This window comes from Manis pentadactyla, chromosome 10 (assembly GCF_030020395.1).
Source record: "Manis pentadactyla isolate mManPen7 chromosome 10, mManPen7.hap1, whole genome shotgun sequence".
NCBI lineage: Eukaryota > Metazoa > Chordata > Mammalia > Pholidota > Manidae > Manis > Manis pentadactyla.
Window position 1 is genome coordinate 19,093,595 of NC_080028.1, and position 23,871 is coordinate 19,117,465.

The 23,871-nt window shown below is 38.0% G+C and overlaps 1 protein-coding gene across 10 annotated transcripts in view; it reads right to left on the bottom strand.

Moving 5' to 3' along the window:
- The window catches only part of MYBPC1 (myosin binding protein C1), an 83,507-nt gene that overhangs the window by 22,129 nt on the left and 37,507 nt on the right, over positions 1-23,871 (bottom strand). For 6 of the 10 annotated variants that reach the window (XM_036891344.2, XM_036891345.2, XM_036891337.2 and 3 more), the window contains 14 exons: positions 22,821-22,987; positions 20,837-20,969; positions 19,232-19,356; positions 18,193-18,298; positions 16,812-16,978; positions 15,365-15,527; positions 14,313-14,419; positions 13,850-13,983; positions 10,257-10,416; positions 9,058-9,162; positions 8,102-8,290; positions 7,080-7,214; positions 3,941-3,994; positions 2,895-3,062 (listed from right to left, as the gene is read on the bottom strand). In XM_036891344.2, coding sequence (XP_036747239.2) covers positions 2,895-3,062; positions 3,941-3,994; positions 7,080-7,214; positions 8,102-8,290; positions 9,058-9,162; positions 10,257-10,416; positions 13,850-13,983; positions 14,313-14,419; positions 15,365-15,527; positions 16,812-16,978; positions 18,193-18,298; positions 19,232-19,356; positions 20,837-20,969; positions 22,821-22,987 — 1,913 coding nt within the window. The remainder of the gene's footprint in view (positions 1-2,894; positions 3,063-3,940; positions 3,995-7,079; positions 7,215-8,101; positions 8,291-9,057; positions 9,163-10,256; positions 10,417-13,849; positions 13,984-14,312; positions 14,420-15,364; positions 15,528-16,811; positions 16,979-18,192; positions 18,299-19,231; positions 19,357-20,836; positions 20,970-22,820; positions 22,988-23,871) is intronic. The other 4 variants (XM_036891347.2, XM_036891348.2, XM_036891340.2 and 1 more) reach the window with 1 other exon arrangement.

Genomic DNA, 23,871 nt, shown 5'->3' on the forward strand with positions numbered 1-23,871 from the left:
TAGATCCTGGAGACAGCCTCCAGTGCCCATGCTCTGCTTAGAAGCATGGACTTTGGATCTGAGATCCGGGTTTGAGTCCTAGATCAGACAGGTAGCAGATCTGGTCTCAGATTCCTGTTCTGAAAAATCAGGATGATAACAGCACCTGATTCGTAGTATTGTTGTGAGAACTAAATAAGTTTATCTGTAAAGCATTTAGCATAATGGCTGAGAGTAGTAAATGCCCAACGAACTTGAGGAGGTGATGATGATGATGGCTGTTGAGTCTTGGAGAAGAGAAGATGGAAGTGCTCTAATTCCCCACTTTTACATCCAACGAAAAGGAGACTCTGCAAGATTCTGCAGCAAATTAAATCATCATCAGAAAGCTGACACATATTCTGGGCCAAACACTGTTAAGCAAGCAACATGGATTAATTTGTTTATTTCTCACAACCTCCTGATGTGGTAAGTACTGTTATTTTTCCATTCTGCAGATGAAGAAATTAAGGCTCAGAAAGATCAAGTATCTTGTCTAAGGTCAAATAGCTAGTAAATGATGGAAATAGGATTCGACTTATGTCTCCAGAATCTTCTAGGGAAATGTGCACACTTCATGCTTTCATCCATCCATCCATCCATCCATTTCCTCACTCATTCCCAAAGGTTTTAGGCAGCCACACCATGAATCTGTAGCAGAACATGGTCTGAAGCTCAGATATCCAGGCCCCCCAGTCCAGTGATCCTTCCCCTGGAACTGCAATTCTCAAACTCTTTGGTCTCAGTACTCTATCACACTCTTAATTATCAAGAATTTTCCCTGCTTCCAAAAAAAAAAGCTTTTTCTCAGCTTTTGTTTATGTGGACTGAATTCATTAATATTTATCATATTAGAAATTAAAACTGAGTACTTTAAAGATATTTATTCATTTAAAAATAATGTGTAAATACCATTTTAATGGAAACAAACATATTTTATATTAACAAAAAATGAGCGTCATGAATGGCATTATTTTATATTTTGGTAAATCTCTTTAATGTCTGACTTAATAGAGGATAGCTGGACTCCTGTATTTGTTTCTGCCTTCAGTCTGTTGCAGTATGTTATACTGGTTGAAGTATATGAAGAAAATCTAGCTTCACACAGACGGGGAATATTTTAATAAGCCTCTTGAAAATTGTGGGTATTCCTCTTTGTTTCTACACTAAAATACAATAAACTGTAATTTCTTAAAGGTTAGCTGCAGTGTGGAATGTGAGACCATTTCAATGAACTTTTCACACTGTTACATTAAAATCCATTGGTCTAAGTAGCATTTTGAATGTACATTTTATCCACGCATGATTTTTTTTAACCTGTATGGATCATTTGGAAAATACTGTTTTACGGAATCATGCAAATCTTCCGAATATTGACACATTCCATTATTCAATATCAAAAAAGTCACATTCATTAACATCACCAGCTATTTCATCAGCAAAGTTTTTAAGTATTAGGACTGGTCAGGTCCATGGTGGTATATATAAGTTTTCCAAAATTCGAATTTTTCCTTGAAAGATCAATATTTTTTCATTGCCTGGTTAACAACATTAGACTGTTTTCCTTGAAGTGACATTTTCTAGAAAATGTCTGCCAAATGCCCAGTCATTCTTTCAAGTAAAAATGGAATTTCATGGAAGATACATGCATCCCAATGTTTATCGCTGTGTTATTTACAATAGCCAAGTTATGGAAGCAACCTTAGTGTCTATAAATAGGTGAATGGATAAAGAAGAGGTGGTACATATACACAATGGAATATTATTCAACAAAGAGAAAGAAATCCTGCCTTTTGCAATAACATGGATGGAACTAGAGGGCATTAAGCTAAGTGAAACAAGCCAGGTGGAGAAAGACAAATACCATATGACTTCACTTATTTGTGAAATATAAAAACAAAACAAAACAAAATGAACAAAGTAGTGCTAGATTCATAGACACAAAGAAGTGACTGGTAGTTAACATGGGGGAGGAGTTGGTGTGGGTGGGTGGGGAGGGCAAAGGGGATAAGGGGAACAAAAATTCTCAATCATAATGTAAGTTGGTCACTGTGCTGTATGCTTGAAAACCAATATAAGACTGTATATCAACAATACTGCAATAAAAAATTTCAATTAAATTAAAAAAGGAAATTTCATGAAAAACTCCCTGGTTCAGCTTTTAACTCAGTGGCACAGGTGCTGTTCCCAGAAGCAGCCATTGTGGGGCGGTATGCAGCATAAGGGCCTTATCCATACTTTGTATTTCACTGTCACACAGAGTGCAGGAAAAATGTGTGCTCAAGGACCAACGTTTAATAAACCGAATAATTTTTATGCTTCATCAAGAACACTCCAAGGCAGAACTGGCCCTTTTATTTTAACTGAGCGTGCACGGTGGTGAGGAAAATAGCAACAGCTCAAACATTTTGGTGGCATTGACTTGATCCATGCTGAGGCACCGGCAGCTTTACTCATCATGGCTTTTGTACCATCAGTGCCGATGTCAAACATGGAAATGAGCAAATCATGTGTTCATCTTATTATGAAGGTGGTTTGACCTTGCAGACCCATTTGAGCCATGCTGCTGACGTAGGGACGGTCTGCATGGCCGCATCCACACACTCTCCCTCTTCCCAGTGAGCGCAGCCAGAGCCGGCCCACAGAACCTGGTGAGGCTAACCAACTGGTCCTCCTACCAAGTTATAAGCCCCGAGCTGCTGTCCCACACTGTCTGAAAAGCAATGTTTTGTTCACTTTTAGCTCCCAGGAAGCATTAAGAAAATATCAAAGGAGTGACAGCAAAATAAGAGGTTTTGAGAAAGAAAGGGATTTAAAAAATAAGCAAATACATAATGTGAGCTGGAAACAAAAGTTTCGAGAGGCTTGCTGCCTACCTATGACTTCCTTCACAAGGATGGGCTGAGAGTAGTACTTGGGCTCGCTGGCGCCGGCGGCGTTCACAGCCTTCACGCGCACAAAGATCCTGGCATCCGTGGGCAGACCTGTGATGGTAAACTTGGTCTTGTCGATCAGATCTTTGTTTGCAACTATCCAGTCCTCAGCTAAAATCCGTAGAAAAAATAGAAAGGAAGGAATGGCAGTTAGTGAGAGAAATCATCCTAACTGGTACAGCGGACTCCAAATTAATACTGTACTTGTAATCAAAACATTTGAAGGAAATACAACTTTGTTCTGGACTCAGGCTGGATGGGTGGGCATTTTTAATATTTAAATGAAAAATGGCCTCAAATGGCTAATGTAAATAACAAGGAGGACAGTCAGTTTCTGGTATTTTGGGAAAAAAACCTCTTACAGTACGTAGTAGCTGTCCCCAAGAATTTTGCAGTTTTATTCCAATTCAGTTGTGTAATGAGTGATGTAACCATGATATCAAGCCATCCATATACATCAAAGTTCAGCAAAACAAGAAAATGCATTTCTTAAGAATGAGAGCCACTGACCTTTATAGTTATATGATGTTTTATCTCGGCCAGTTTATTATTATGAGACATTAATACGAGCATAGGGAATCTAATGATTCCATTATGCCCCCATTATGTTCCCACTTATGAAAGAAAGCAGCTTATATCCACAGTAAAGAGGAACCACAGCTCAGGAGCCAAGCCCTCATAAGGAATCCACTTCAATCAAAACATTTTGTTTTATTTTAAATCTTTTCATATCTTTGTCTACAACATCAAGAGAGCTTAAACCCAGTATCCAGGCTTACAAAGATTTCAGCTTCTGAAAGTTTATATACATTATGCCTACAGGAAAAGAAACAAGGCTAGGATCCCACATTATTAACTCAGTGACCACCCTCCGCCTCCATCTCTAAGGGCTTTTCTGTGTGTAGGTGATGGGTGTACTTCATGTGTCATTCCCAGAAACTTTATCATATAGTAAGAAAGCTTGAGAGCTTTCATAGAGTGTACTTTACCTGGCAGATCATGTGCAGCCTCCCCATTTTCATCAGACTGTTTGGCTGATGTACCTTTGAGAATCCGTCATTAAAATTAATTACAGACACCCACTTTCACACCAGAAGAATATGGTATCAGTAGTCAGCATTCTCTGTTAGTAAAGTATGCAAAGTATGCAAAGATTTGTCTTCAGAGCAGTGATGGAAGAGACCAAACACATTAGAGGGGGGAGTTCCTCAGGAGAGGCACAGCCTGCTCTGTTCAGGCTGTGGTTTTTGTGCTGAGGCGCCTGCCACAGAGAAGAGAAAGGAGGCTGGGGCACCTCCGGCTTGTGGGAGCAAGAGGCAGAGAGGAACAAAGTAAGACCCCAAAGAGAAAGGAGGAGCGGGGCCCGGACTCCACAGGGGAGAAGCACACAGTGGAACAGGCCGTCCTTTCTCCTGTCCCTGTCACCCCAGGCTGGGACGGTCCTTGGGTCTCCAGGGAATGCAGTGTTCCCACTGTAGGGCTCACGCATCAGAGGCTGGCCCTCATGGTAAGACCAGCTTGTCTTACCAGCCGCTGGAGAGAGGCAGCTCCTGGTTGCAGACAAGGAGCTCTGGGTCAAGGAAACAAATTGTGCCTGCCTGGGTCCCTGCATTCTGCACGGGTGGAGGGAACGGAGCTGGCTCGCAGGGCGGTTGTGGGCATAACCCACTGGCTTGGGATGATGACTTTCCTGGTTATCAGGAGAGGAGCAGGGGAATGGGACTGGATCGGCCCCTCTGGAAACCTTCTCCTCTTATTCCATCCCTTCTAGGAATAACAGCGACAAGGAAACCAAAATATCCTGGTGGCTGGGAGGGCAGGTGGATGATAAATATTACTTAGGACTTTGAAACAGATACATCTTTAAGCTGATGGTCAGATTGGGAGCTACGGTGTTGACATTTTCATAGGGAAGAGACAGTTGATGAGAAAGAGAAAATAGGAGACTGAGAAAACGTGCACAAAAGAGTGAAGAACTCGAAAGGAGAAAAGTTCGAGAGGAAACAGGATGAAACAAGATCAGAGGGGAACAAAACAGCCCACCCCTTCACATTTGCACCATTTTAATTGAGGGAGAGGAAGAAAATGGTGTTGGGGGATGGAGAAGGAATATGAAGGTTATTTAATACAAGAGGAGAATTTTTAAGGAAGAAAAGAAAGAACTAGAGTGAAGGAAGAAAACAAGGAAGAGTAAAATGCTGCAGGCATTAAAAAAAAAACAAGAGAAAGACAGAGTCAAAACCAACACACGATCTTATAAAAAGAAGGAATTCTCTTGACAGAATAAAACCTGACATATCTAAAAGCATTAAACACTACAAAAAATTAGTCTGGAGGACAACAGCCATTAAAAGAGAATGAAGAATAGGGCAGCCACATAAATAAGAAAAGACTGCAAGAAGAAAGATAAACACGTTATGAAAGAACTTCCATAGAAAGCTAACTCCAAAACGTTATGTGGCAAAATATATACATAATAATAACTGTGTACATATACATATGTATATACATATATACATACATATCTACACGGACCACACACAGAATTATGTAAAATACACTTCGTTGTATTTTATCTAAGGTGGGTAACATCAAAATGACAGCCATCTATCATTTTGCTGTATCTTCTTACTTTTTAAACCTATCAGAAAGAAAAGAGTAAAGAATTTGCTCTGTGTCATACATACACAAAAAGGTCGTGTTCAGCGGCCACATCACATATAAGATTGGGAAATTCAGCTGGCTGGGTGATATAAATAACAAAGTGGAGAGCTCATGATTTTTTCGAATAGGGAGGAGGGGGATGGAATGGGAATAAACCGTATTTCCAAGTGCTCACGAATTTACCTATCGCATTAGTGACATGCTCCCCGCCCCCGTGCTGGGGACTCTGGAAACTTTCTTCTGTCTCCATTGCTTTTGGTTAGTGGCTTCCTAAGTCCTGGAAAACTCAAATGGAGTCAAGTGCATGTAAATGGAACTGAGTGGTATGGGGTGCCTCATGCCCCCCCTTCTTCCTGCCCCACCCACGGTGCTTGTTTCCACAGGGGCCCCAATCCAGGGGCCTGGGGATTTCTTTTTCAGCAGCTTCTCTTCGTGAGAGGTTTCTTCTCCCAGGGAGCTGTATTTGTGTTTACATTCCAGATGTCCCAAATGTGCTCTGCACACTCTCTTTCCTTCATGTACAATCCACGCTAAAGTTTGGGGCCCAAAGCATTTTCTTAGAGGCTAAGTGTCTTATGTGGGGATAAGAACAAGCTTCCCTGGTGGGTTGTTTACCTACCATCACTTAGAGTGGAGCCCGAGTCCAGAGTTGGGGCAGTCTTACGCACCCATTTTCAGATCAGGACAAGCAGGAAATCAAAAAATCACAAGAGGCTTTCGGTGAAGATCATTATCTTTTTTGGTTTTAGATACACCCTGGTCACTTTTTTATGTGTCAGCTTCCCTTTTTCTATTGTTCCCATCAGTAATTGCATGTTATGTGTATTTCTTAAATTACATTACTTAAAAATTACTAGAAACTATGCATAAAACTAAATTTTTATATACCCAAGCCCTCAGACAAGTTATTGTCACATGTTGGACCTATTTCTTACACCTTCTGGGATTTAATGCTGCTTCCTTTAAACAGTGATAGTCGTCTTTAAATTTTCTTCTCCTTTTTTTCCTTTAAGAAGGCAGGGGATGATCACCAGATAGCCAAACATATCGTCTCTCCTATACCGGAAATAGGCAGCTCTTTTGATAGCTCTGCTCAGTGTAGGGTTTAGAATTTCCAACTTGTTTCCATCCCAACTAGCTAGACTTTTGTTTTGCTTTGGTACAATTTAATTCCGCCCATTCAGGAAGTGGAAGCCCCTAAAGTTCTGTCAGAAACACTTCCTCCTCTGTCTTCGATCTGTCGTGTCATCCCATCTGGCCACCTTGCTAGGATATTTCTAAGATCTCCATCTTTTAGCTTCAAGTGCCAAAGAGGAGAGAAATTTTTATTCATGTTAGGAAGATGATTTTGGCTGGTTGTCATTTTCAGTAAGAAGGAGATGAGTTCTTAAGAAAACAAAAGACAGGAGGACCACATCTCACCTAGTGAGGACGGCACTCGTTCTAACTACGAGTTGTACTTACTTCCTTCAAAGCAATACTCTAGCACATAGCCATCCAAGCCTGCGGCACCGATCTGGTCTGGGGGCCGCCACCTCATCGTCACAGAGGTGTCCGTCACAGAGTCAACCGCAAGAAGAGTAGGAGGGCTGGTCACAGCTTCAAAGATAAAAGAAACAGGAAAAGAAGATGTTACTAACTACAGAGTTAGGGCATAGGAACTGTGATGAAATAAACTAGGATACAAATCAAAATATACACAGAAGGCCCATGTCTTCATAAAATCCAGTGAGGACCCCTCGAGCATGGGCTGTGTATATGGCAAAGATCTGCTAGATCTGGAAAATGTTAGAAATGCGGCCTGAATTTTCCCTCTAATTTGGGAAGCTGGTATGGGATTCTGGGAGGCCCAGGGAGAAAAGTCAAAGTCTGATATCTAATGATCTAGAGTAGATTTCCCATAACTCTCTACAGCACAAACTCTTATACTAAGTCTTCTTTCTATTGAAGAAAAAAAATTCACTACCATAATCAGTGGACAGATAAATTGGTAATCGTTTCATTCTGTTTCTTTGTCTTTATTGAACTGATTTTTTTGGTTCACTGGATATCATTTAAGGTGTGATTTTAAGGTAAAGAGATTAGTTTTCAACTGTGCTTTGTTGAACTGATCTCAGGTTGTTTTACATTCAGTGTTTACACCAAGGTGCTGGGTTATACCTTCAGAAGGACAGATAGAAAGTAGTCATGTGTCAGTGGGCTACACATTTTCAACGGGGAGTGGCAAACAGAGCCGCTCACAGCTATCACTGGAATTTATCATAATAAATCCCAGGACCTACTTTATGAAGACATTGAACTCCACCAATGTTTTTTTTTTTTTTTTTAGCCTTTTTAGACAGAAAACTGTCCCTAATCACCACCAACCTCCTCCTCACCCAGCACTCTAAGAAGCCTCCAGGTCTGCTCCAGTTAAAGGTCAGAAGGAAGCAGCTACAATCTTGGGCAATGATTTCTCCAACAAAGACCCATCTCTCTTGACTCACCCAAAGGAACAAAAGGCTTGGAGGGCATACTGGGTTTGGAGATGCCAATGGCATTGACGGCAAAGATGCGGACCTCATAGGCCACACCTTCAATCATCTTCTTGGGTTCAAAAGTTGTTTCTTTGCAGAGATCAAAATTCAGCCTCATCCACCTGGAGCTTTGTTTCTTTTTCCTCTCAATGAAGTATCCTGCAGGTGACACAAAGTGGAAACTGAGGGTTTTCCCTGGTCTCGAAAATTAAATTTTGTTGGGTACTAGAGTTCTTAAAATTTCCTATATTCTCAGCACTCTAAGTGAAATAGTCATGTATGCATGTATTTTTAACCCACCTTCTTCCATAAGATATTTGAGAGAGATTATAGGGAATACAAATACTAACATTATAGGATATAGATTAAAATAACAGGACTAAAAAAAAATTAAAGTTCTATTAGGAAGAAAAAAGAAAAATAGATCAGATATGTAAGCCATAGAAACTTATACAGTCACTATGGTTGAGCAATAGATTTGGCTCTAAGTCCCAGCAATGTAGGTATAAAGGGGGAAGTGACCAGTTTTGTGAGTTTCACTATTAGCATGTAGAAAAAAAATTCTTGTTTCATAGGGGAAGCAAATTATTCTAATTTACTCTAAAAGAAATTTCCTCATAGACATTATTCTCTGGAGCTAGACATTTTCTGTCCAGAACAGTTGAAAGGTTGTTTTAAAATTAGATATTGTCTGTCTTCAAATAAAAAAAGAGAACAGGCAGTCACATGGTATTCATCAGCGCTATTTAAATCTCAAGTACTTACAGAGCATGCCAAGATATATTTCAATTTGAATGGATATTTGAAGTCACAATACAATACGTTTTCTTCTAAATGCAATATTTTAAAATGTGCTCTGTACCAAGGTGCAGAAGGAGGGCACCAACTCCACTGGCAGTTCCGTGGACTGGCCTACATGCAGTTACCTAAGATTGGGGACCCTCCGTCATAGACAGGAGGCTCCCAGTTCATGATGCACCAGTCATCTCCCACATCCGTCACATTCGGTGCCACTGGGGGATCAGGGATGTCTGTAGCAAACAAAAACAGAATAGAATGGAATAAAATAAAAGAGGACAAAATAAAAAACAATGAAATACAATGAAATAAGTGAACAGAAGCACAAAGAAAAACGTCAATCAGAAAGTGTTTTTCGGTGGTAACCTCTGAGGCAGTGTTATTTCTCAGTACCTTTTCTGTGTTTGCTGAATTGTACTTGGTAACTAATTTGGGCATGAAGTCAGGCTCCATGTGAAATAAGGGAGGGTAAGCCCAATAAAAATAAAAGTGATCATGTCCCTAAATGCTTTACACTAGTGCCAGAATGTTAGGGAACAAGCCCCACAAGGAACTCAAGGCTTTTATTCTTTACCTTGAAAATGGTAACTTGCTTAAACGTCAGATAGGATTTGGTTTCGTTTTTTTGTTTTTCAGCTACAAAGTGAACTTCCAGCAGAACTAAAAGAAGGAATAATTATTACAACTTTTATGAGTTGGAAGATTCAAGATGTTGACTGGTAGAACACAGGTCAAAAATGACAAGTCACCATGTCTTGTAAATAGAGCTCAGTGCTAATAAAGTGACATTAATTTTTGGTCAGTTTGTACTATGTTTCTTAAGGGAACACTAAAGTGAGATGAAGACCATCTGTGGACCATCAATAATCTGCTAGCCTCATTTCACTTGACTTCAGGCTTAGGAAAAATGCACTTAGGTGGCCGTCTGAGGACCAAGGTGGATCTTACTCCTCGGCAATGGATCTGATATTGGAAATTTTTTAGCAACTGTGTTTCAGTGACTTCAGAGAGCACAGACAGGGACTATGAGTGTGGAGAGCTAATGGCCAGCAACCCCAAATGGCTTACTTTAGCTACTCATTCCTGGGATTAGTCCTCTAGACAAGAAGTAAAAAAGAAAGGCAAGGGAGAGGAAGAAAAGACGAGGAAAGAAAAGAAAAGAAGTGGCAAAGATAGAAAAAGACGATGGCTTATCCAATACAGCTATACTGTGCTTTCCTTTTTTGGCCACGTATATAAATCTGAGAGAACCAAGAGCTTGTAAAATCTGCTCTGGATCTGGACATGTCGACTTGATTCTCGAAGTCTGTTGAACCAGAGGACTTACCCACAACTTTAACCTTGATGCTTGCGTGTGCTTCTCCAGCTTCATTTTTCAGGTTTATGTGGTAAACCCCAGAGTCATCTCTTTCAGCTATATCAATAACCAGAGTACTGCTGTCAGGGTAAGATTCTGCTCTTATCCGGCCACTGCCCTCCATAATGGCCTATGGAGGAAAGAAAGAAAATGTGGTGCGACCTATACTGCGAAAGAACTGTTCCAGAGAGCCTTGTAACTTAAGATGGATGTGGTGCTAATGCCTAAAATACATGTTCTTAGTTTAATCCTCCACCAACTCTAAGGACAAAGGATTGACATCCCATTTTACACAGGAGAAAACTGACCCAAGGACACATGGCTAAGAAGTAGTAGATGTGGGATTTGACTCTAAAGTCCACTCATCATTAACTCACCAAAGAGTAAGTTGGAGACTAAACATATGAGCGCAGAAGTGTCATTATGGGAGAGGAGCCTCTTTGTCCACGAAATTAGAAATACTTAATTTCATATGATGAACAGTGACTGTAATGGGGTATGTGGTAAGGACTTGATAGTGGGGTGAATCTAGTAACCACAATGTTGCTCATGTAATTGTATATTAGTGATACCAAAACAAATTCATATTAGAAACTAAATAACGATTTGTTCATGACTGAAGCAGGCTGTAATGCCAATTTTCCATACAAGTAGATTGATCATTCCCCTCTGATAGGACATAAAAGAATGAACATTAATTCCCCAAAGTAGAGACAGAGTGTGGTTGAGCCTTCTAGCATATTTTCTTCCTTTTCATTTTTTCTTTCGCTTCCCTCATTTTTTCCTTCTTTCTTAAACCAGAGATTTAAAGCAGCCTCCCATTTCCCTAATTCCTAGGTCATAGCTTCTAAAAGACAGTGAACAGCCAATAAACAAAGAGGAAAACAGAGGTCAAGGTCATTTAGAAACCAGGTCATATTCCAATATTAACTCTTTACTCTTATCCTGGATTAGGACTCATAAATCATCAGTAATCTAAGATTGTGACCACAATAAGAATAACTGAAATAGTTTTCATAGTTTTTCTGTTTTATAATGGAACAAAATCTTCTCATCCCACTGATCCTTGAACAACGCAGGGATTGGGACACTGACCGCCATGTGGTCAAAAATCCGCATATAACTTTTGGTACCCCCAAACATAACTACTAATAGCCTACTGCATATAAAATGGGCCAACTAACTTCAGATGAAACACAGAGTACAAAAGTGGAAAAAGAAATGAGAGGTTGTAATGTCCAACAGAGAAAAGAGAGCAAGCAGAAGGTGAATTAGCTGCTCTACTGGTCCCTGCAGGGTTGGAAATTGCCAGCCTGGTCTGGAAGTCATCACACTTTGAAGGGACAAAGGTTTCTCTCTTCTTCCCTCTGAGCTGCCCAACCCTTCCTTGACTCCTCTGCTCTTCGAAGACCCCAGCATTTCTCCCTGATCTGGATAGAGGCCGGTTAGCTCAGCTGGTTAGAGTGCGGTGCTTATAACACCAAGATCACAGGAGCACCCTATCAGTAACTATGTACCACATTTTCCCATTTCCATTTCTATCATCCATATCACCCATGGAACTGATATTTTACAGATTCTGATACGTGGTCTGTTCATAAATGTTTTCTAACTTCCCTTATGATTTCTTCTTTGATCCATGAGTTACTTAAAAAAGTGTTGCTTAGTTTTCAAATATTTGGAAAATTTCCAGATATGTTTCTGTTGTTGATTTCTAATTAATTTCATTGTGGGTAGAGGACATACCTTGCATAACTTGAATCCTTTTACATTTATTGAGACTTATTTCTAGTCTATCTTGGTAAAGTGTCCACATGCATTTAAAAATAATGCCCATTGGACTAATGGATACCAAAAGGGAGGGTGAGGGAGGGTCGGTGGGGAGGGAGGGAGAAGGGGATTGAGGGATATTATGTTTAGTACACACGGTGTGGGGGATCACGGGGAGAACAGTGTAGCACAGAGAAGGCAAATAGTGACTCTGTGGCATCTTACTACACTGATGGACAGCGACTGCAGTGGGGGTATGGGGGGGACTTCATAATGCGGGTGAATGTACTGACCACAACATTGTTCATGTGAAACCTTCATAAGAGTGTATATCAATGATACCTTAATAAAAATAAATAAATAAATAATGCCCATTGTGCTTTGGTCATTTAAGTGTTCTATTAATGTCAATTAGATTAAGATAGCTGATAGTATTGTTCTAACCTTGAATATCCTTACTGATTGCCTTCTTGTTCTAGCAACTGTTAGCAGTATTGAAATCTCTAATTTATCTTCTTTTCTTTTGCAAGTCTATCATCTTGCTGTTTGTTTTCTACATGACCCATCTGTTATTTGTGCTTCTTTTTCACCTTTCCTTTGGATTATTTTTTATGATTCAATTTTGTGTCCTTTGTTGGTTTATTAGCTACAACTTTTCGCTTTATTATTTTAGTGGCTCCTTTAGGGTTTATAGTATACATCCTCAGCTTCTCCGTCTACTTTCACATCACATTAAAATATCTGACATACAGCTAAAGAAATCTGTAACAGCAATACTTCCATTCACCCCTCCTAATCTTTACTTTCATTTCTTCCCTCTTGACCTTATGATTTTATTGTCATAAATTTCACTTACACTTATTCTATAAGCCCCACAGTGCATGGTTATTATTTTTGTTCAAACAGCTGATTATCTTTTTAAGAGATTTAAATAATAAGGAGAACCCCTTCTGTTTAATCCATATAGTTATCATTTCCGATGCTCTTCACATCCTTGTGGAAAAGTTTCCATCTGGCATCATCGTCCTCTGACTTAACGACTTCTTTTCGAATTTTTTTGTAATGTGGGTCTGCTAGCTTTTATTATATCTGGAAATAATTTTATTTTTCCTACAGTTCTGAAAATACTGAGTATAGAATTGTAGGTTGACAGCTGGTGTGACTGTATACTCCAGCCTTATTTATTATTTACCTCCTCACTCACTCTGCCTCAGCCACACCAGCTTTCTTTCTATTCCTCCAACAAATCAAGCTCAATTCTCTCCTTTTATTCTTTGCACTTGCATTGATCCCACCCAGAAACTTCTTTCCTTTGATCTTCATGTAATGGGTTCCTTGTGGTCATTCACAGAGGCTGTTGTCATTCACCATGCAGCCACTTGCTAATCATAATAACCTGTTTTTTTCTTTTCAAAAATCTTCATAGCACTTATTACCATGCAAAGTAATCTTGCTCATTTATTTATTTAATAATTCATTGTCTATTTCTCTTCTACCCTTTCCCTGTTGCTCATTAGAATGAAAGACAGATCTTGTTCACTGCACAGGAAAACATGCTTGGTCACATACAAGGTAGTCAGAAATGTGAAAGTAAATGAATGATTTTTATATCTGCTTGACAATCAGTGATTTTCTTTATCAAAGGAATGATATCTATACACTACCCCTGTGCATTTATTTTCCTTCTTATTTCATCTGATGAGTGGAGGGCAGGGAATGGGGGTGGGCAGTGTATATGTGGTATGTGTGTGTGTGTGTGTGTGTGTGTGTGTGTGTGTGTGTGTAGAACAGACCTTATCTGCTCGGCTCCAAAGGGCTTTAGGAGGTGGTTCTCCAGTGATAGGAATCTCAAGACGAAGCTTGTTTCCTGCAATTACTGTCACTGTATTGTCAGCATCAAGACCATCCAGGATGATCTTAGGAGGATCTAGAATATTAAACATGGCCTTTGTTATCAGTCATTTCCATGTGTATATCTGGGCTAGTACTTGGCTAGTGCCAACTGTTGGTAATAACCAGTACTTTATCTGGCCAAACAGAACATAAGAGGATCAAAGTAGTTGGTGCCTGGCACCTTCATTGTAACTACTTCATTATAGGACTTCTTAAGAATGAACTCCTTATGATTAATGATTAATATCAACTCATGTATTTTTTATTTAAATATCACACAGTTTGAGTATGTTATGTTCCCAGGGTAAGCAAAAACAGACAAATAAGAACATAATTCTGCAATTACTTCTTTTATCTACTCACCAATAACATGAACTTTGGCAGGCAAAGTAATAGAGTAGGCATCTGGGGAAAATATATATTCACCTTCATCCTCAGTGAGAGCATTGGCTATCACTAGCTTATGGATTCTAAGAAAACAAGAAAAACATATTTTTAAGAGTTTGCAAAGATTTAGATATTGTATGACCCAAGTTGACAAGACATCTGGCCTTTATCTGATTAATTTATTTATTGCAGGTTGGAGAGAAAGAGAATATGAATGTGAAGACTTAATTATCCTATTTATTAATCCATATTAAATATTTGTCTTAGAGTATATGAATTTATCTCTACAAATTCAACCTACTTATTATGTATGTAAGGGTCTACTATTCTTTTTTTTTAATCTCATAGCTTAAAAAAGGCTAAAATATAACAATTTATTAATGCCACACTTTAAGATTTAAGAAATTACCGTGAATAAACTTGACTTTGGCTTTATAGGCCAAATCTAAGGGCAGTAATTTTTAACTTTATTTGGGTCATGAACCAGTGAAGAGGTGATGGATACTGTGGAGAAAAGCATGTATTTTTGTACACACAGTATTTGCCTACAATTTCAGAGGATTTTATGGGACCCCTGAAGTTCATTCATAATTGCCTAAGGATCCGTGGATCCCAAGTCAAGAATTCTTGCCTTAGATCTTATTAGATTTTAAGATATTATGCTCTCCCCTCCAAATTGTGGAAAGTCACTTGATACTTAGTGGTTAGGGACAGTTAATCCATCTTGACGAGTTCCTCAACTAGAATTCAGTACCATTCCTCTAACCTCATGTTTAGAAGGAAAGAACCAGTCAGTGGGTTTCGAACAGACAAAGCACCATGCTGTGAGGTGCAGATACAGGATCACAGGAGCGACATGATGCAGAAAAGAGAAATCACATGTTCCTGCTATTTGGAGGCAAAGAACCAGAAATAGATCCTCTCCCTATGACCATTTGCTAAGTGTCCTCACCAAATGTTTACTTTAGAAAGAGGAAAATGTGGAGCTGGGGACCAGCCTTTGCTTATGGATCACCTAGCTTGCTTACCTTCCTTTGTGAACAATCTTTAGACGGTCACTTTCCTGAACGGGTAGGCCGTTTTTTGTCCACTTTCCTGAGATGTTTTCAGAGATTTCACACTTCAAGCAGATTTCTTTTCCAAGTTTTACAGTCTGATCAGTCAGAGGTGTCAATATCTTCAGAGGTTTCACTACAGAAATAATACATGGTTGTAAGTGCCAAACCCACACTCCATTCGGGCCAAGATGGGGTCATTTCACAATGGTACAGTCAGTTTTGCTATAAAGCTTATTTTGATAATGAGAATATATTCCAGTGCAATGGGTATACTAAAGGACAATGGGAGTATATCACAAATTTCACGTTTCATTGTGAACGATTTCATTCAAGAGAAAGACTCGGTCTTTCTGCAGGAAACTGCATCCAATTTCAGGTCATTGTAAAGTGATACATTTGTTGTAGTGTTTACTAACCATTTAGTGTGCAAAACTGTGATACTGTTTTTTATTAGCTTCTTATTTTTTTTAATGTGCCACTAACAAAATTTTTAAGTGTTAAGCCCCATGATCTGACTTTCCCCATTAACCCAGTGTTTTTTATTGTACGACTTTGTATGGCATAATGGTGTTAGAAATGCATGTATTGCATTATAGCAGAACTGACTGTAATTGCTTTCAGTGTACACAAATATCAGACAGGCATCTGCCTATGGTTGAAAACTTGTTTTGATATTAAGCCATCATGGCCACAATCCCATTCAATGTAAGGAGCATAACTGAGATTACTCCTGAATAATTCAATGATTATATGAATCTCAACTGGACTAAGAAAGAAAAAGCAGGATTTCTGCTCTGCATGTATTACACCAGTCTTCCTGTGAGACGCACTATTTTAATTTTCTTTAGCTAACTAGAAGTAACAGACTCTGCCCTAGAGAACTGACAAATACAGGGGGTCTTTGGGGAAGTACATGAAGTTTCTCATGCTTCTGTATACTAGTAGCAAATGAATTCTTACAATGTTCTCAGTTGAGCTGCCTTGGTTTGAGTAACTTTCTTCTAAATCTAAATATCATTGCAGAACATTGAACATTTATTTAATGAATAGATAGCAAAATCACTTACGGATTAAGCAAATACTATCAGGATTTTATATCATGTCTAAGTATTTACCATCTATTTATGTGGGCTTGGGATGAAAAGATTTCCTAGCTTTTTGGGTAACTTCTCTGGAAGGTGATTTTTTATACTTTCTTCTCAATATTGTGCTCCAGTATTAAATTGAGTAGTTGATTCCTTTCCCAGAGGCCCTGCCTGAACTGACATAGGCACTCAATAGAACGGAATTCAATTTTATGTATTTAAAATTGCCACAAGCAGAAATTAAGTAGATTGGAACTCTTCTAAAACTGAACTAACGAGCATAACACCATCAGTACACCAAGCTGGGAGACATCCCAGGAAGTCTTACTTACAGTCGACACTAAGTTTAGCAGATGACTGTCCTCCTGTTGTCATTACGGAATACTCTGCACTGTCAGCCTTTGTTGCGTCTTCTATGATCAAAATGTGTTTCTTGCCTTCAACTCTAATTCGGTATCTGGATTTTGGACCAGGGACGATCTCCTCACCATTCTTAAACCTGAGTTAAAATAGATTATTTTAAAAAGTATTATAAAAGACCCTTCAGGAGATGGACCTTGTTGGTTTTGTTTTATTCAAGGAGCATAAGCCCCCTCTTCCCATTCAAAACCAATCAGACGAAGATGCGAAGAGCAGGTATTACCACTAGTAAGATTAGCATCATTTAACACATTTTAAAGATAGTTATGGTTCTAGATTAGAAAGAACAATCTATTCTGTACTAGTTATAATTGCTACAGATTCCTGCTGTGTAATTTGCTATACTTCTCAACAAGGCATTTCATTTTAAGATTCTGAATCTTCTGATTTTTAATTCTGAGGTTACTCACAGAGAACTTGAGAAAACTCTCCCCATCTGATCAAAATAAATAGACTTTTATTTTGTAAAGTAATTGGTGATTCTTAGTGTAAAGTATTCTTTTGATGTGCTGTAACAATAAAGTAACTAGGAATGAAATGAAAAATATACATATATTTTCCACGTAAGTTGTCAGGATGGCATATTGAGAGTAAGCATGGTATAGAGATTAAGAACATCTATAGGCTTTGCAGTCAAACAGACCCGGGCAATCTTGAGCCATCAATGTATTAGTAAGTGCCTACTTCCCCACATCCTTACAAATACAGGTTTCTGGGTCATTTTTCAGTTACACAGGTGAAAAAAACTCAGTTTTAGTGACCACTTCTACTAACACAGATGAGGTTGAGATTCACTTCCTATGTATAAAAGCCATTTCCTGTTCTCCAAACTCTTGATGGTACTTTTTTTTAATGACAACAAATTTATTGGAAACAGAGATAGCAGACAAATGCAGCTCCATTTCAAATGTCAGTTGAATGTCAACCATAAATTGACTAGAGATACAAGAATTCAGCAAAAATTAACAAAAGCATTCTGTGAAATCAGTTGACTATATGGAATCTAAAATCAAGAGTTTGTGCTCTGTGTTGTAATTTATAAATGGAGTGCTACACATCCTTAAAGGTAGTAAAATTTATAATAAACATATATACATACATAATGAATTTCTATAGAACCAATTGTCCAACATTTGCCAGCACACCACTGGACAAATCCAAATTTAATAAAGTCCTTTTCAAAACAAATTTCTTCTTGGGGAAACCCTCTCCACTGTGGGAAATATTTTCAAGTGATGGTACATCTAAAAAAAATCTATTAAAAATGGACAAGACCTCAGGAAAGCTGCTTACCATTTTACATTGGCATCTTCTTCAGACACCTCACATTCTAATTCCACTCTTTCCCCACAGTAGGCATTTGTATCTTCTAGCAGTTTGGTCACCACAATTGGAGGCTCTAGTGTGAGAAAAGGGAGCATCAGAATCATTAAATGTCCAAAACCTGCTTACGACTGCAGACTTGTTCACAGATGATAGACCAATGGTAAGAAAACATCATCGACCATAGAGTTATAGTTACATGGTGATGGGTAGGTGAGTTTTTTATGTCTTTTTTTTTTTTTTTTTGGCAAAATAGAGCTGGAAACCCTGGGTAAGTCTTCTCAAGATCTGAGTTTCCTCAGAACTCTTCAAATCAAATAAAGGATTGGTCTAGAGAGTAGGCAAAACATGTATCAGTTTTCCTTCTCTTGGCAAACAAACCAGACAGCAGACCTTTCTGATGGAGAAACTATAACTATAAGATTATTTGATTCTGTTTCTAAGGGATGATAGAAATTGCAGAGCTGTCTGTAATCAGAGGACTTCATAAAGAAAGTAAATGCCATGGCTTCACTGACACCCTCCAGAACTTTTCATGGTGTCTTAGTAATTGACGGTCTTCAGCACCCTCAGTGCCAACCATCACCGATGCTCTTTTACTAATGAAGCTGGTTTCAAAGCAAATCTGTTTCTGATCAGCAGAATGGTGAAATGAGGATTATTCCATACACTTTGTTGGGTTTCAGAAGCTATAACTAGAATATGTATTGCAAAATTCTGCTTGCTTGAGTCAAAAACCATGAGGCATTTTACTCAGCGGTTTTTTTCTCCCCTCTGCTTTTCTAGTCTTCACCAAACCTGAGGATTAATTAGGATACACAAGAACTGCCAGTGTAGAGGAGCGTCAAAGGCAGAGCCAATCTAACACCCTAACTAACCATTTCTAGACGTACTATTATCCCTGCTCTGGAGCTCTAGGGCTCACCCTGTCACTCTCATTTTGATTACTACCCCTGGGAGGAGGCGAGCCACTGGCTCTTGACAACTGCAGCAAGAGATTTCACTTTACCTCTCACGAAGAGCTCAGTGGAACATTTCTCATCACCAGCTTTCACATAATACTCTGCATCGTCTGTCAACGAACAGTTATTGATGAACATGATTCTTTCACATCCTTTATATTCAAAGATATATCTGTTTTGAATAGGAGGAAAATAAACAGTTGGTGAACTTGATTTTATTCTTTTGATTGTCAGCAAATTTGGCTTATAAATCAGTAATGTTTGATTTTCATATACCATTTATATGGCATACCTTACACAGTTTAATTAATGTGAAATAGGAAACCAATTGTTATCTTTATAAAGCATAATGTAATATTTATGCATATTTACAGACAATATTTAATTTGTTACTATTTTTTATATGTTTTAATTTCAAATATAAATCAGTACTCTTATGTTGGCTCTTTAAAAAATTTTAACCCATTATTGGAAAATAGGGTTGGCTGAGGTTGTCAGAGATTTTTAACTCTGTATACTTTTTTAGATAACTAATTCAGCTACATTATAAGTGGACAGGAACTCAATCTTATTCATTGATTCACTGATGCCACTTATTTCCTAGCCCAGTGACACAGCAGATTTTTTTAGGTGAATAAGTGATTACACAATGTAAGCAATAATGTGAGCTTAATCATTATAAGCAGTAATTTTATAGAATGTGATGTTCTCCTAAATGAGCTGAAGAACTACTGATATATCACAGTTACCATCTACTAAGAAAGAACTTGAGTATTAGGAAACAAAAGCCAAGAAGATCACAAAGTTTAATTGTCTGACTTGGATTATGGATGAGTATATTAGGTTATTATAAGAGACTAAAGAAAAGAAGTCAAGTCTTATTTGGAAAATCCTAAAACTGAAGACTTCAAAAACAACACACTACACAATATTTCCTAAAGATAACCAAATTATCTTTTTTGGCAAATTCAGGCGCCTTTGCAAGATTTTTACCAGATGTAAACATTATCATCACAAAGTCACTTGCAGGCATGACCATATTAAGAAATTGGAAACCACCTAATTGTACCCCAGAAGTGACAGATTTTTCAGGATTAAAGTCTTTTATAAACGCACGTGGCTCCTGTTAACTTAAAAAAATATATTGGAGTTGGAAATCTCTCAAGCTGAAAATGATCTCTGTAAGGTAGTTTCATAACAGACTAATGATACCATCAGATATCAGGGATTAGTCTGTTTCCTTCAATTGGGAGAAGGCCAAGAAATAAAAAATGGGCTTTAGATGCTACTTTGGAAAAACAAAAGTTATCTACTCATAAGGCATGATTCCCAGCTGGAATGTCAAATATGTATTTCAAAATTTTTCAACATTTTATTTTGCACTGAAATGATTACAAAGAACTACAGTGACACAAAACCATAATTGGAAATCACTTGAAATAGTTTGTACAGACTTAAAACATAAACCAAAATTTAACTTATATAGTGCTATAATTTTAATTGTTCCAAAATACATGAAAAATTTTTACTCAACTTCCATATGATTTGCATCATAAAGGCATATCTAGAAAGTGCTTTTATTCACAGAAAATTAAGTCAGACTACTATTTGATGTACACAGTTATCACTGGTTATTTGCAAAGCCCACTTACTTTGTACTGGGTCGAATTTCTTGGCCATTTTTATACCATTTCAGCTCCAACTTTGGATCTGTCAGTTCCACAGCAAACCTTACTCTGCCTCCTTTATCAACCTGATATGCAGGATCAAGAATTTTTGAAAAAGCTGGTAGAGAAGCAAAATCATGTTAATATGTATATACATGTTATGAATGTAACCAATGTATGTATGAGAACTAAAACTAAATGAAAATTGAGACTTGGAGAAGAAAACAATTAGGAACCTTCCAGATTATCCTTCATATTCTAGAATTCTGTGTCAATTTATATACAATAAAGTTTAAAAATTTAAAGAGACAACATCTTTTTAGAAAAAAAAATAAGAAAATATTTATTGAAAAGTCTTTAAAGATGATTGTCCTACTTCTGCAGGGAATGTATAATACAAAGTATACAAATGAAATTGAATTTGAAGAACATACCTATTCTCCTGATAGTAGCATGATTACTTTCAGGGTTACTGTCATTACCACTCTACTCCTTCTATGTCACAGTTTTTTATCATGGAATTTATGAGGTAAATTGAATGACTGATAAGATTAATTGAATACCTTTAACTAATTGAAAAAGTATGCTTATTAAAGTTTTTGTACCATGGAAACTTGCCCAAACAGTGACACATTTAAAACACCCCTTACACATATGGTCAGGAACTCAGGATTTCAAAACATTTTATATAACACAGAACATAGTCGTTTTTAAAAACATTATCTTTGAAAAGTCCTAAACAGTATTTAATTAGTTTTTTAAAAAATATTTTTCCCCTGATTTAAAAAATTCTCATTTAGACACATTGGAAAATACACAGAAGCACGGAATACCTTATGAAGTTGTCATCCTTGTATTTCCATTATTCCAATTTTAATGTACTATTGTTTAAATAAGCTCACTTCCCCTTATTTTAACAAGATAAAATAAATATTAGCTTTTAAAAAAATTATCTATCCCATACCTCAAGACCAATTCAGAGCTAGGTGATAACAATAAGCTAGGTCAGTGTGGGGGAAAGAGATGTCAGCCAGCTCTGCACGTTTGTGACTATACAGTCTCAGTCACCTCTCAAAAATAAAACTTCAGGAGTTCTGAATAGTGGGAATGACTGAGTTATGTAAACAAAACAAAAACAACAAAAACACAACACTTCTATATTTCTCTGGGGCCATCTCTCAACCAGTTTACAGAGACTTTGAGAAACAAAACGCATATTTTTATTTTTATTTTTTAGAAGAGATTTTTAAAAAACAGGTGGTAAGATTCCTTAAATTCTATTTGGACATAAATAATATGCAGCAATAAGACTGATCTATTACCCTGACATGTCATAAAACCAATGACAATAATCAAGTATTGAAAACTCGAAGAGTTAATGATCAATTTAAAATGTTTTTTTATTTAGAATTTCAATATCTCAACTTTTTTTTTTTCTAATGGTATTTAAAACTAAAACAAGCTGCAGCCACTTCAGATCCCCAGGGAGCAGCATAGCTATCTCACAAAACGCTTGGGAGCTGTACTGGGTACAAGAAGTGAATTCCCCCTGCGCGATCAAATCGGTGGAAGACTAGGATGGTAAAACAAAGAGACATCGAATCTACTTTGCCTAAGTAAGAATCAAGAATTTGAGAGTGAAATAGATGTGGAGGCTGGAGAAAGCGGATGCTGAGAAATTCCCAGTAACCGCGGGAATATCTATTATTGCATTATATGTTGATATGTTGTATGTGGCACTATAATGTACATCTTCTATTACCTTAAACCTTCAGCAGCAGTCTGCTACCCTCACAGCCAGTGATATGCGGGGCAGTGAACTACTTCACCTGAGGCCAAAGGTAACTAATAGAAGCGTAAACCTTGCAAATCCCACCCGATCCAGTCCCACAAATTCAGGGGTGTACGGTTACGTCCTCCGCGCGCCCGGCGCCAGGGCCCCGCGGCCACGCCCCCCGGGCGGGCTCACCTGCGCTCTTCTTTTCCACCCTGCGCATGCGCTTGAGCCGCTTGAGCATCCCGCGCAGGTCGGTGATGCCGTATTGGAAAGCGATCTTCTCGTACTCGTTCGGGTTTGCATTCTTCAGCAGCTCCCACACGTCCACCTCAGGTTCTTCCTCCTGCTGCTTCACCTCCCTAACCGGGGAGAACCATTGCCTAATTTAGTGGCTGCCCACTGGATCCTTAAACACAAGGCAGGATTGTACTGATTTTTTTGGTTCAGTGTTAAAAACTCTGTTCAGTAAAAGCCTGAGTACTTGAAGTCGAGAGGGAAGTCTCCTTGCTTTGCTTGAAGCCCCGGAGAAACTTACGGATAGTTAACGGTCAGACACTTGCACTTAACATTCTCTTTTTTCCTAGTTAAAAACAGTATTAGAGGGGAGAGGAGGATATCAGGAAATACTCTGAAGGTATTTTACTTATTTTTAACTTAAAAGTCTAGATAGGAGGTGAGTGTTGAGGAATTTAAGATTAGTTGTCGTCTAGAATGTGGATATTGAAGTAGTTTTGAAAGGTGGAATTAAGACCTAAAGATTTAAAAACTTGGTCTGTGATAGAAAAATAATCTCTACCTTCATTGGTGCACACCCTAGCTATACATGGAGACAGTACGAATAAGTTTCAAACCTTTGAATTTTGCAAATAGCATTTTCCTGCCTTATTAATAGATGTGTACATTAACCATTTTTTGCTGTTTATTATACAAAAATATTTGAAACTGCCACAAAGAGTTCTTTGGTTTGCCTGTTTTTCATAATTTTTGAGGATACATATGCTTCTTAAAATAATTTTTTTTCTAAACTGGCAAGGAAAAAGAAGACTTGCCAAAAATTCTCTCATTTTCATCTTAAAGTACTTTATTGAACTGGGGGAGAGCAGGTTGATGATGAATAATAAAAATGTAAATGTTAAACCATAAGGCAAATTCTGGTTAAGGATTCCACGAACGAGGGGAAGGTAACTTTTTAGTGTAATTATCAAAATTATGATCCCAAATTTTGATCACTGACTAAAGAGCA